Source organism: Nomascus leucogenys, chromosome 5, assembly GCF_006542625.1.
Source record: "Nomascus leucogenys isolate Asia chromosome 5, Asia_NLE_v1, whole genome shotgun sequence".
NCBI lineage: Eukaryota > Metazoa > Chordata > Mammalia > Primates > Hylobatidae > Nomascus > Nomascus leucogenys.
In genome coordinates, this window is record NC_044385.1 from 317727 (window position 1) to 332896 (window position 15170).

At 38.5% G+C, this 15170-nt stretch overlaps 1 protein-coding gene across 1 annotated transcript; it reads right to left on the reverse strand.

Annotated features, from left to right (window-relative positions):
- Positions 1-561: 561 nt before the first annotated feature.
- Positions 562-3091, reverse strand: LOC100589850 (olfactory receptor 2T29). Its single transcript, XM_003267361.3, has one exon. The coding sequence runs from the start codon at positions 3070-3072 to the stop codon at positions 2125-2127; it is 948 nt and encodes a 315-aa protein (XP_003267409.2). The 5' UTR covers positions 3073-3091; the 3' UTR covers positions 562-2124.
- Positions 3092-15170: the final 12079 nt, after the last annotated feature.

Below are 15170 nucleotides of genomic sequence, written 5' to 3' on the forward strand. Positions count from 1 at the left end.
TTCGATACATAGGGACTTAATACTACAATTTTGTTAGTTTTTCAGTTGTTTTGTAGAGACTTCGTTCTTTTCTTCCATTCTTACTGTCTTCTTTTATGGTTAAGTGATGTTTTTTCTAGTGGTATGGGTTGATTCCTTGTTTTTTAAAAATTTTTGTATATCTACTACAGGTTTTTGCTTTGTAGTTACAAGATTTACCAAAAATATTATAACAGGTTATTTTAGGCGGCTAACAACTTTGAGCACAATAAAACTCTATGAAAATCATTTTTCATGAAATTTTGCTACATTTTATTTCCTTTTACAAGGATGTTTTAAATATAATCATCAAATATGTCTATAATTATAATCCAGCAAATTGAGAGTTGACACATGCTCTTTAATTCATACAAAGTTAGAGTATGCATTTTATATTGTCTGAGTTCAGGAAAAATACTAAAAACCAGTTCTCTCATGTTTTTCAAAGCACTACAGAATCTTTGCTATAGTCATAAAATAATTGAGTGTGATGAGAGAAAAGAGGAATCTGTACTGTTGAAAACACCTGATTATTCACAAGTTGGACATAGCCAGTTAGGAAATTATAGGCATGCAGCTACCACATTTGTGCTTTTATGTAACAGGTTCAGCAGACCCCCCACCTCAAGTGTCCTCCTATCAGCCGATTCTGGGGTAAAGGCATGGTCGACTCCACTTAGATCAACATCATTTAGATCACCATTCTCATTTACCTGGTCTCTGTTTTTGGTCTTGCACATCTCCAATTGATTACCCCACAAATAACATTTCTAAAATACGAATCTGATCATTTCACTATTGTTTGTAAAACTCTGGGCCACACAATGGCAAGAAATAAGCCTAAGATGAAATAAGAAAGAAGGGTCTACTGGACATTGATCTCTCTTGCTTGCTCAGCCCTGTCTTTGCTCATGCTGTGCTTTTTCCCTTGCAGCATGTCTCTGAGCATGTTCCTATGGCTCCACTATCACACACTCATCTGAGGGTAACTTCTAGTCACTATTCAGCACTGAGCCCCAGAGTCTCCTCTCAGCTCCTTAAACTCAGATGTCACAGATAGAATTAGTGTGTCCTCAATGAGCTGTATCCTTCACATGTATCAAAACAGCTTATTTTCTTACATTTGCATAAACAACTACATGTATTTTTCAAACTCACTCCTTAGTAAAAGTAGCCATGTGCTATTCAAAATTTAATCTTATTTAACTATTTTTAATCATAAACTAGTACAAAATGCTTGTTGAATAAATGAAGGATTGAATGTTGATGCCATCCCTCTGCTTGTTTGTATAACAAGTTACATGTTTGAAATCTCAGCTCAGGAATCACCCTGGGCAGGTAACCTTCCCCAAAACTCCTTCCACTAAGGTGTAATATTTTTTCTGCAGTCCCTTATGTGGTCCTACATCCTCAATACACCACATGGCAGTAATTATTTCAGAGAGGTAAATCCACTAGATGTCATCAGAATTGGACCATGCAGAAAAAGGTAGCCCTCAATAAACAAGGGGCGATGACTGGATTTTCTCGGTAATGATTAGTCATAATGAAATGAGCATGATTTCTAAGATGTCACACTGTCACCACGCAGAAAGGAGAATATTTTCAAAAAGGGAGAAAAGCCTGGTATTTAATTATTTGTAAATGATTTCAACTTCACAAAAAAGTATCATTAAAAAAGAATAGTACAATTAATACCTATATACCCTTTACCCATACTCACCTGTGGCAGCAACATTGTACTCAGTTTCATTGCCCCTCTTCTCTCTCCCTCCCTCTTTCCCTCTCATCATTTGAACACCTCATGACCTTTTTGTCTCTAAATATTAAGTATTACCTAAGGTTAAGAATACTTTTTCACAAAATTAGAGAGCAGTTATCAACTTCCAAAAATGTTACATTAGTACAATTGTATAATTTTGGATGGACAAAGACTGTGAAATAGTTTCCACACAGTGAAAGAATTCCTCAAAATGAGGTGAATATGAGATGAGACATCATTGTATTAGAGCCTAAGGAATAACATAGGGATAAAATCCTAAGTATTTGATGGGTAGAGAAAAGGAAAATAAATCTTTATATCCAAATTTCCTACTTTATAATTTCCTAAGGGACGAATCTCACAGTTAACATTTTCTTCAGAGCCCCCATGACATCCTTATTCCTAAGACTATAGATTAAAGGGTTCAGCACTGGAGTGAGGATGGTATAGAAGACAGATACCATCATGTCCTTCTCAGGGGTGTGGTAGGAGCTGGGGAGCATGTAGGTGTAAACGGCAGCCCCATAGAAGAGGATGACCACAGTCAGGTGGGAGGAGCAGGTGGCAAAGGCCTTTTTCCGCCCCTCTGCTGAGTTCATCCTGTGGATGGTGAGGAGGATGAGTAAATAGGAGCTTGAAATGACCGTCACAGGGATGAGGAGCATAAGGACACAGCAGAGGTACATGAGGGTCTCATAGAGTGAGGTGTCCGAGCAGGACAGGATCGTTACAGCAGGAACTTCACAGAAGAAATGATGAATCTCCCGGGATCTGCAGAAGGGGAAGCTCATGGTGACGGGAGTGAGCATGAAGCCATCCACTGAGCCCAGGAACCAGCAGCCCGATGCCAGGAAGAGACACACCCTATGGTTCATGAGGACAGGGTAACGGAGAGGATGGCAGATGGCCACGTAGCGGTCATAGGCCATGGCGGCTAGAAGGAAAAATTCCGAACCTACTAGTGTCAGATAGAGGAACATCTGCATCCCACACTCAGGGGCTGAGATCTTATTCACACCCATGACCTGGTCCAGGAGCATCTTGGGTGCAGTGACAGAAATGTACACCATGTCCATGAGAGACAACTGACTGATGAACAAGTACATGGGGGTGTGGAGGTGGGCGTCAGAGTGTATCAGAAGGATCAGGACAGCATTTCCAGACAACGCCATCAGGAAAACCACAAAAATGACCACACAAAGTAGAGCTGGATGTTTGGATTGTCTGAAGAGTCCCATCAGGATGAAATCCGACCCTCCAGTGTGGTTGGCCATCCCGGTGATGTTGGCCATGAGGTTTCACCTAGGCCATCAAGGAGAGTTTTGGAGTTAGTGTAGCACATCCCTTTGTAATGAGTGTTTAGTGAGGACTCACATTTGTGTGTGCTGATTGTGCTAACCTAAGTCCCGTGGGTCTGGGGATTTGAGTATATAAATGATATATAACAAGTTTACAAAACAAACTAAGAATTCACAACTATAGGCCAAAATAATTGGTAACTTATAGTAAGGTTTTCACGGTTCAAATTCATGAACCTTCCTGATGATAGTGTCATTTATCAACAAGTACTGGAAATTTGCAGAACCACCCTCCTCTGCTAACACAAATAGTGACTCATTGAAAGAAAGATAAATCGAACTCCTTATTTCTAGAGTTTTTGTCATAGAGAGCTGAATTGAATTAACATCTCTGGTTTAAGAAAACAATAGGAATCTTCAAAATACTCAGGTATATTTGATATATAAGAAACATTTAGCAAGTAACTAAAGCGTAATTTGGAAAAAAAAAAAATTACACCAGATGTTTGAACCTCCTCCTCCTCCCACAGGATCAGGCCATGCTGTGAGGCTCTGTGATTGCACGGAGCGAGCCTCACATTCTCATGAGCAGGGAAGGGTCCTCACACACCGCTGACCCTTTAGACATCAAGAGACGTGAAGTAAGGAGCACACACACAGACTCCAGCCATGGGTCCACCTTTTTCTCTCTCTGCCATTCCTTTCTCCAATCTACATCAAAAAGGATAAAAATCATGTTTGAGCTCAGGTGTGATGAGGGTAAAATGAGGAAATGTAATGAAAGTGCTTAGAATAGTGCAGTTTCCGAGGAATAAATACATATACTCTTGGCTTAAACAGTTAACATCTACACTATTCTGCACAACCTAAGATTGTTGCTACTATTATATAAGATACATTACTTCCATCCTCCAGATTCAGTACCTATTCATACATTTAAGAAGTTAAGAAGTTGACTTTCAAAATAAAAATGGCAGAAGGTCTGCAAAATAAAGCATATGACCCACTTTAAAAAAAACAATTTGGATTCTATATTTGTGTGTTTATGTGTAAATATTCTGGTTTTATATAAATATAAACATTTATGTAAACATACACAGGTGAATATATAAATATAACTATATTCTACATTTCTTATTTTAACCCTGGTTATGCAGAGCTTTTTGGAGAATCCTATGTCCTTCCTGTCTAGTATGTGGTCCTCCAACCTCGTCTCCTTAAAGCTCCTCTCATTTTAAAGCTCATTAAATCTCAGCAAGGAAGAACTAGAATTTAGAGGGTCACTGCTGTTTATCAGACGAGGCTTTAGTTGTTTTTGCAAACCTCATGTGCTTTATTACCTGCCACAATCAATCTTTCATACAAACTGAGAAGCAGGAAGGAAAATCAAACACCACTGAGGCATCTCTGACTTCAACTCACTGTTTCCTTCTCTACTGTGAACACTCACAGCCTGTCTCTGTTATATGCCAAGGATGAATCGCCTCTGACTTCAACTCAGTTTCCTTCTCTACTGTGACACTCACAGCCTCTGTGTTATATGCGGAAGATGAATCAAAGAAAAACTGAACTTGAGTGCACTTAAGGAGGTCATAGTCAGTCTATTCAAGGAACAACTATTATGTAAATGTGATTTGAAGTTGAATTTTTAAATAGTCACAAAATAAGTAAGGGCAATAGACACAAAATATATCTGGTCTTTCTGACATAATCCATAATAGCTGTTTCCACATTTTCTCTGAAAGAAATTAAACCTTTCCAACTTTTCAACTTCTGACATATTAAATGTTAAATTTTGATAGCACTTGCCAAGAATAAGGACATAATAACTCCTCCTTCTGGGAAGACTTTAGCTGTGGTTATGATGCAGGGACATTTTGGAATGAATTTACAGGTTTCAAATATATTTTGTATTCTTATAATAATTACAAGAAGTATTGAAGACATTCAACTCACCAAAAGTTCCAACATTCTGGGATGCTTCGGTGCTTTAATATAAATCTCCAACAAATCTGAGACACATTTTATGTACATATGTGTATATATGAATAGATGACGTTGATAGATGATAGATATAGTTTCTTTGTATCACTGTCCCCAGTGGCAATTGGTGGCTGAGATCTGTGTACAATTTAAAAACATTCCAATAAACTGCAAAACACACCTGCTGACCTCGTCCATATTTGTGGCCAAGTGAAGCAAGGACCAGAGGAGTGACCAGCACATGTGAAGACCTAAAAGGTGTTTGCTCAGTAAACTGAGGGGGAGCAGGAGGGCAGGGAGATGTGGGGTTTGATAAGCAAATCTCTGCTGCACTTCAGTAAATTGAGGGGGAGCAGGAAGGCAGGGAGATGCGGGGTTTGATAAGCAAATCTCTGCTGCACTTCAGTAAATTGAGGGGGAGCAGGAGGGCAGGGAGATGCGGGGTTTGATAAGCAAATCTCTGCTGCGCTTCAGGAAATGGTCATCACTATCATTAAGCCACTATCAACAGCTCACCCAGGACATGGGACAGATATGGGAACACTGTGTCCACACATAGTGACTGGCCCCCTGTTCATTCTTCTTCTGTATCCACTTGTTTGAATTTCATGTAAATTGCTTAATGCATGTTTAACTTGGGGATTTATTATAAGTATAAATGGAGTCATATCAAATCTCTGTTTGAAGCAGACAGCATCCCAGGAATTGTTCCAATACTAAAATTGTTTAATACTTTCCATTTCTTCTTTCCCAAGAGCCTATGAGTTACTTCCTCATATGATTTTCTCTTTTAACATATTAAACAATGCAGGTTCTCAGGGTACCTGCCTAATATCACACAACTAACCCGAGAAAGAACGCATGTCTCAGCCCAAGAGTGGCAGCCAGAGCACGTAACTCTGCCTGATTCCTCTCAGGGACTCCATCCTCCCTCTGCTGTCCACACTTTGGGTTTAGGCCACCTCTGTGGGTTTTATCAAGGAAACATAAAATGATTGACACATTGTTTCTAGTGTTTTTTAACCCTCAGAAATCATCCCTATGCAAAAGAAAATCAGTCACTTTTCCTCTATAAAACTTCAGTCACAGAAAAATAAATGCATCATTGTATGAAAATCCAAAAATAGACTATATATTATTTTGTCCATAAATAATTGGAAATTAAAAATCCATGGACAGTTATGTTACAGTAAATAAGTGTTATATAGAAGTTATAAGAATAACATTTGCTTTTCTCCATTAAAAACATAATAAAGAAAAAATGAGGAAATGCTGTGAAGAATAGAACGCTTCAGAAGCAGAACAATTCGAGAGCAGTGATGACCCTTTTGTTCCTACTAGTACCCTCCTGTCTGTCTGGCCAAACTCACCATCAGATGCCTTGAACCTCCCCTAGATGGGCTAGTGGTGTGTGGCCAGGTTAAGAGCACCAAGAGGAGTAAGACAGTGACGTGCCTGGTTTTACCGTGTCCACTAGGGGAGGGGTTGAAAGCTTTCTGTTGATACATCACCTCTGGGAGTTGAAGAAGAATGCAATTGAGAGCTAAAGAAGTCAGTAGGTGTTTCTACTGAACAATTCTGGCTTTCTTCTAATAGCTTTTAAAATTTTACCTCTGTTGTTAAATGCAAACTCTTAACCAATATTAATAATAGTAATCTCAAATTTCATCATCATCAAAATCTTATCTATGAAATACGGGAGTTAGTTCATATACAGCCTTAGCCTTTTCCACGTTACAAAATATGTTCCATATATGTGTGTGATCTTCATTTAATCTTCAAGTAAATTTTATAAGATATTGTTATTTTTATTCCAACATTTCACAGGTATAGAATCTGAAACTCAGGTCAACTGATGTCTCAAAGATATCTCCACAAATCAGTACCTTGATCAAAACTAAAACTGAAGTCATCTTCACTTCTTCATCTTTCTCCCTCTTCATTAGGGCTGATTGTATTGTTTCCCTCCCATTCACTTGCAATCTATATTGCTTTAGGGTTGCATTTGATTTTTATCTTTGTTTTTGTTTTAAATACTGACATTAAAGTTGTAGAAAAATCTAAAAACAAACTGGTTGAATCGAAATTTTTAAACTTCTAATGTAATAAACCAGACAAAAATCTTGCTTAAATACATCTTCCCTTCAACCTACAAATATTTATTGAGTGTATACCATGTGTTAGGCTGTTGGAATAAAACAGGGAAGAAGACAGAAGAAACCGCACCACCATCTTGGATCTTGCAGCCAAATTCCTCTGAACTTTTCTCTACAGTCGTGCTCTGGAAACAGGTTGACCATTTTCCTACGTCATGGAGGTCTTTTCGTGACCACCTTTGTTTAGACAGTGTCCTGTTTTTAGGTGCACATCTGAGGGCTGGAGTCTCCTCTGACCTGCAGTGCTCCAGCCTGCACATGGTTTGTCCTGACTCCTTTGCTGCTTCACTTTTCCTAAGGCTGTGAGAGTGCAGGTCCTTGTGGGTGGACACTGCAGGGTGAGAGGAAGAAGGAAACTGTACTTTTCTCCCTGTTTCTGACGAGGGTGCTGGTCAGCAGCTATAAGCACCAGGGGCCATGGGGGGCCTCAGGCTTCGGCACCCAAGAGGCAGTTTCAGTCGTGTTGGCGAGATGCAGGCATCTGGGTTGCTGCACATCACCAGGGCAGGGTTCCCTCAGCAGCCCTGGAGTGCAGAGGCCTCATGAGCTCAGCAGTGAGGGGCGCATGGGGCTCCAGTGGTGAGGACTCTTGGTCCTTGGATGACAGCACTCCCCCTGCCCACTTCTCCAGCCTTCCCTGTAGCCCTTTGCCACCTCTAACCAATCTTCTGTGTTACATCTCTTCAGTTTGCAATATGTAGTGTTTGTATATATATGACTGGACAGTATCTACTGGAGTTAATATCTATCAAAGTAATTATATCTCAATTGCAATCTTCTCCTAATAGTGAATAGTGACATTGTATTAAAAATTTTAACATTATAAATTATGCAGAAATAAAACTAATTATAGAAAAAACACTCTGAATGCAAGTTTCTCCCTAAGACAATCTACCATTTGATACAGTGTTTCAAACTTCTTAATACACAACATTTATTTACATTTCCAAAAGCCTCCTCAAATTTTGCTGCAGAATTAAACTTCACTTGCACCAGCTCTGAAGTGTGTGTGCTTTCCTTGTCAATTTCATAGCTGTATCATTATTTGTCTTTTTTTGATTAATGTTTATATAACTTTTCATGTTTATCCATGTAACTACTGCTTTTGTGAAATGTGTGTTTTTATCCTTTTCACATTTTTTCCATTGAAATGTTTTCTTTATAAATATAAATGTTTTTGGTGTGAAAATAGTAACTGGCCAGGTGCAGTGGCTCACACCTGTTATCCCAGCACTTTGAGAGGCCAAGGTGGGTGGATCACCTGGGGTCAGGAGTTCGAGACCCATCTGGCCAGCATGGTGAAACCCCATCTCCACTAAAAATACAAAATTAGCTGGCATGGTAGCACCATGCCTGTAATCCAAGCTACTTGGGAGGCTGAGACAGGAGACTCAGTTGAACCCAGGAGGCGGAAGTTGCAGTGAGCCAAGATCACGCTATTGCACTCCAGCCTGGGCAAAAAGAGTGAAACTCTTGTCTCAAAAAGAAGAAAAAAAAAATAGTAACTTTGTGAATAGTATCAACTAAAATATTTTTATTTCATTTTTCATTCTGATATTTTGTTTCAGAATTTTTTAAAGTATTTTAATCTATTAACTTTAATAATTTCATTAACTGTTTTGTTCTTACAAAGTGTTTATGCATTTGGGGATTATTTAAAGCATCTACCTCTACATTTTTAATGAGTTTCAGAGGTTTTTTGGTACCTTTGAGTTACAACACAAAAATAATTTGGGTGTGATAGCAATTCACTGCATAACATTATTGTTTTTAAGTTAAAATTAAATTCCAATGTTGAATATTTTTTCATTCGTTAATTTCAAAAATAATAACTTTGTTCCAGCCACTATCTAGGTTTATGATGTTTAAAACAAAGATTCTGCCCACACAGAATTTATATACTGGTGGTAAATACAGCAATAAACTAATAAATATGTAATGAAATGTCAAGTATTAATAATCACAGTAAATAAAAAAGGCAGAGATGAGATAGGAATGATTAGCGAATCTATTTAACACAGGACAGTTAGGAGCCCTTCATTTAGAAGGTGAAATTTCATCAGATCCATAAATGAAACAATGGAGTCAGTCATAAACAACGCGGCAGAGATACTTTAAGCAGAGGAAACAGAGAAAGTAAAAAGCTGTGAGACTGAAAGTAACGTGCAATGTTTGAACAGCAGCAAGAAAATCTGTGGCCCCAGATGGAGGTGAGAAAGTTGGCAAAACATAGAAAATGGGGTTAGAAATAAAGCCAAGGGACAGGTCCTATAATATCATGATGGTCCTGGGAAGGACCAGGGACAGGCAGAGGTGTATTTAAGAAAGGGAAAACAAAAGTATACACACGACACTCAAGAGAGTGAATGCGCATCTAGAAAAAGAAAGGAAATCTCAACCAATGTTTGGCCCGTCTTCTAAGAAGTCTTCAGGAAGTTTACCAGGCACGCTCACGTAGTCTGTTCTGACTGCAGCCTGGCTTCCCCTCCCCGCCCCACCATACAACTCCCAGCAACTGCCAGCACTCAGAGAATCTCCAGAGAGTGAGGGGCCCCAAAGCTGTGACTCTCCTTGCTTCTCAGTAAATCCCACTCTGAGATATCACTGAGGATGGACATAGAGGAAAGACATTTGGAACAGGTATATAAGTATCACTGAGAAGGCTTGAGCAAGAATGCAGGAAAGGGTTTGAGCTAGTCCTGATGAGACATATGGCATCTGGGCAAGGGGTGAGGTGGAGCAGGTGAAGTTGGATTGCTATTTATGCACACAGGAATATTGGGGCTGGGCAGGTTGGCATGGAACGCTGAAACTGAAATTTGGGACTCCAGTTGCCCAGTACACATCTACATGAAGATTATGCAAGTTTAGTGCATACACAAATCCAGAGTTCCTAAGAGAAGGCAGTCCTGAAATCATGGGTTTGAGAACCAGTGTGTATGGAGGAAACAGCGGGATTGCACAAGGAAGGAGGGTCAACATCTTATACCAGAAGCCAGTGCAGGGGAGGCTAAGTTTCCACATCATCTCTTCTTTCCGTTGGTCTTTCACTGAATTCCTTCAAAATATCTTGTCTTATTGGGTGTTCCCTCATGATAATTTTAAACATCTAGTGAAACAATTCTTGTCTTCATGTACGTTCATGTTCAAAATAAGCAAGTTTTTAAGTTTGTTTTTCCTTTCAGTTGATCTAGTTGGCTAGGTTCAAAAGCTCCAACTAATTGTACTGATTAGAATACAATGAAATATATTTGGGAAGAATTGATCTTGTTAAAATGTTGCAGATTTTTATAAACAAGCACAATAGGTCTCAACACAGGTATCCAAATACTTAGAGGTCGAGTCTGGATTTTAAAGTAATTTTAATAAAATTCTTCCACAATAATTGAGATTATTCTGAGATATTTTATAATTTTTTGAAGAGAATATTTTTCATTTAAAAATACTTAAAAAGCATTAACAGTGACAGAAAAGCTATTGATATATATTTTTTCAACAGTAATATTTATGGTGGAAACCCTGCTTAAGTTCTACCTTTTTTTACATTTTAAATGTAAACAGAAAATATTTATAAAAGCAACAAAAATAACATTTTAAGAATTAAACTATAAATATATAAAACATGTCAAACATTTTGTAAATGATCCTGAAGACACCATCAGAGATATAAATAGATACATGCCCAGAACAAAGGAAGAGGGGCCACCACCTTTATAGACTGGAGGTCAGGATATCAAGCCAAAGAGGACCTCAAGTCCTGACATCTAATGAAACTTGCCCTGACAGGTTTCAGGCTTGCGTTGGCTCCATGACTTCTATTTAACTTCCAATTTCTCTTTTTCGGAATAGGAACGTCTATCCTATATGCGAGTGTCGCCGTCGTATCTTGACAGCAGATAACTTGCTGTCTGGTTTCACACGTTTTAAATTAACTTATTGAGTAAAATCAAAGTTGAATAATGTGCTAGAGAAATAATCTTAATACAAAGAGATTAAAAACATTAGCAAGACGGTGGAAGAGGAGCTCCTATAATCGTATCCGCTCAAAGCAGCAATAATATAGCAGCCTGTGTGGCACTAAAGTCCCTTGGTGGGAACTTCTGGATCTTGATAGGAAGTGTCAAAACTGTGGTGAATTTCAACACTGAAGAGAGCTATTTTGAGAAGGCAGGACCACACCCAGGTGCCAGGCTCACTGACTGTGGTCCTGGCTACAGACACAGAAATAACATCCCTCTGGACTCAGCTAGAGCCCTGTTTGGCATTGGTCCTGCCATCTGAACCATCTGCCAAGGGGTCCGGGGCAGTCACAGTGACCAGTACCTCCAGTAACAGGCCTGCTAACCTTAGTTCTAGCTCTGGACCCTGAAGCAGTCCGTGACCCAGCTCCAGTCCCCCTCAGCCATGGTCTGGGAATAGACCTTCCTGCACAGAGATCTGCCAGGAGACAACCCTGTTCATGTGCCTAGAGGCAGGCCCACAACACTAGGTCCAACTGCCAATCTTGAAGCAGCTCTGTTACTTGGCACCCTTTTCCATTGTTCAAGAGCAGTACTGCCCACTCAGTGACCTCCTGGGTGACACATTGATCGATGCCCCTGTAAACAAGACTGCCAACATCAGTCAGCTGGAGATCCTGAATCAGCCCTCTTATCCAGCTCCAGCTTCCATTCAACTACAGCTTGGGGATATCTTATATCTTTTATTTACAGGGACTATGCAAGAGGTACATCCATCCATGCAGGACAGAAGACCTCAGACTGAGCTGTGGTCCATGACACAGCCCTGAGACTCAGTTACAGGTCCTCTCAACTGTGGTCTGGGGACAATCATTCTTGCCCAGAGACTTTCCCACCAATGTAACAGGAGTCCTTCAAGGGACTCAATAGAATCCACACCCATCTCTGTACCTGGTAACAGGCATGCCATCTACAGAACTAAATGTGAACCCTGAAGCAGAGCATCCTAGTGATAGCCCTATTGACCAAGGTACTAGAGGCAGTCCTCTCTACCAAGGGACCAGACAGGATTTATACTCAACTCAACTTCAGGTAACAAGCTTGCCAACTGAAAATTCTGCTGTAGACTCGGGAGTAGCCACATGACATAGCTCTAACCCTGCTCAGCTGCAGTCCTGGAGGTAATTCTTGTTAGCCTAGAGCAATGACAGGAGAATGTCTTTAACCTAGCGAAACCAGTCTATACAGACCAGAAGAGCTGTTTGCTCCTTCAGATGTGCACACATCAATGCATAGCTACTTGAGTCACAAAAAATCAGGCAAATGTGACACCACCAAATAAAGCTCCATTAATCAACCCCAAAGATATGGAAATCTATGAATTGCCTGAAAAAGAATTTTAAAATCATTAAATAGGGTCAAAGAACTTCAAAATAACAGATCTAAAGGTAATGAAAAAATACATAAACAAAAATAAAATGAGAAATTTAATAGAGACAGTGAAATTATAAAGAAAAAAATTCTTGCATTGAGAAGAATTGTAGTCAAATTTTGAACACTCTAGTACTGTAATGGAGGTGTGTAAATCTCGTTAACTTTAGTGTAAAGCTTGTAAAATATTCTGAATACAATTACAGAAGTGAAAAGTTCAACAGAGTGCTTTAACAACATATTTCATCATACGGAGAAAAGAAGCAATGAACTTGAAGTTAGATCATACAGTTAGAGGAACAAAAAATGCAGAAGCACCTGGGAATTACAAGACAACATCAAACAAATATACATGTGCATTATGACATTCACAGAAGGAGAAGACAGAAAAAGTTAAAATGACAAAATTTCCTAAATTTGTGAGGGATAGAGACATGCAGATTCATAAAGTTCAGAGGAACCCAAGCAAGAACAAACCAAAACATTATACCTGAGACATATTATGATCAGTTTGTCAAAGACAATTCTATAATTTGGAAAAATATGGATGAGCCCAGAGAACAGTATTTTAAATAAAATAAGCCTGGTATAGGACAAATATTGCACAATTTCATTTATATGTGAAGCGTCCAATAGTCAAACACATAGAAACAAAGAGTAAAATGGTGGTTACCAGAGTTTGGAGTCAGGAAGGAAAAAAGATGTGGGTCAAAGGATACAAAATTTTATTTAAGCAGGAGAAGTTCAGGAGGTTTGTTGTACATCGTGATGACTACAGTTTCAACAATTATGTACTTGAAAATTGCTAAGAAAGTAAGCATAAGAGTACTCGCGGCACATGAAATGATCACTTGAACCCAGGAGACAGAGGTTGCAGTGAGCGGAGGTCATGCCACTGCACTCCAGCATGGGCGACAGAGTAAGACTTCATTAAAAAAAAAAAAAAAATTCTCCCAAGAAAAGCCTAGGACTAGAAGACTTCATGGTGAATTCATCCAAGCACTTAAAGAATTAACACATATCCTCCTCTAATTTTTTCAAAAATTCAACAGGAAAAACACTTCCGAATTCATTTACTGAAGACATCACCTTTAAACCAAAGCCAGATAAGAACACTAACTCCCTAAGTTTATAGGTCAATATTCCTGATAAACAGCTTTCATAATATTATAGGTCAATATTCCTAACACCTTTCATAATTTTTGATAAAAATTAACAAAATACTAACAAACCAAATTAAGCAGTGCATTAAAAGGATACTTCACCATAATCAAGTGGGATTTATTCCTAGGATATATGAACCAAAAGTATGAGACAGGTCTCAATCAGCTTGAAAGTTTATTTCACCAAGGTTAAGGATATGCTCGGATAAAAGAACACAGACTTACAGAAACAGTCTGTGGTCTGTGCTTTTCTTTAAAGTCCTCAAGATTATCTTTAAAGGGGAAAGCAGGCTAGAGGGGAAAGAAGGAGAGTATGATAATCCACAGGTTGCAAGAAGAAAAGAAGAAAAGACGCAAAGAAGCGGGTAGGTGAACAGTCAATTATGTATTCCCTTCACCCTCAGTAGAAGGATCATCGCTTTACGTAAGGTAAGGAGAATGTGGAGTTACTGCCTGTTACTCTAAGCTTTTATCTGTAGTTAACTGATTAGGAACAAAAAGAAAACAAAAGCCAAAGGAAAGGCACTTTCTTGCCTAACTCAGCTTTCAGCTTAATATCTTTTTTCCTTTTGGCATAGTAAATTGGGGTCTCAACTTTTTTTTTCTACAGATGCAAAGATGGTTCAACATACTCCAATCAATAAATATGATACACCACATTAACATAATAAATGACAAAAAAATTGTTCATCTCAATAGACATAGAAAAAGCATTGGATAAAATTCAACATCTTTTCATGATAAAAAACTCAGCAGATTTGTCATAGAAGGAATGTACCATTACATAATAAATCTCACAGCTAAATCATACTCAATGGTGAAAGACAGACTTTCTGCTAAGATCAGGAACAAGACATTGCTCACTCTCACTGCTTCTATTTAACATAATACTGGAAACTCTAGCCAGAACAATTAGACAATAAAAAGAAAGGGCTTTCAAATCAGAGGAAGTTAAATTATCTTGCCATCTGTTTGCAGATGACATGATTTTACATATGAAAAACTCTAAAGACTCCACCAAAATCCCGTCAGAATTATTCAAGAAAGTTGCAGAATACAAAATCAACATATATAAATCAGTTGTATTTCTATACAACAAAAAGGAACCATCCAAATATATAATTAAGAATACCATTCCCAATACCATCAAATAGAGTAAAATACATAGGAATAGATACAGCTGAGGGAGTGAAAGTTCTGTTGACTAAAGAGGAGATAAATAAGTGGAAAGATATCTCACGCTAATGGGTTAGAATAACTAATATTCTTTCAATGTCCATATTACTCAAGAAAATGTCTGATTCAGTGTAACCCCAACTAAAGTTCCACAGGCATTTTTTACATAAATAGAATAAAACAGTCTAAAAATTTTGTGAATACACAAAAATATCGAATAGCCA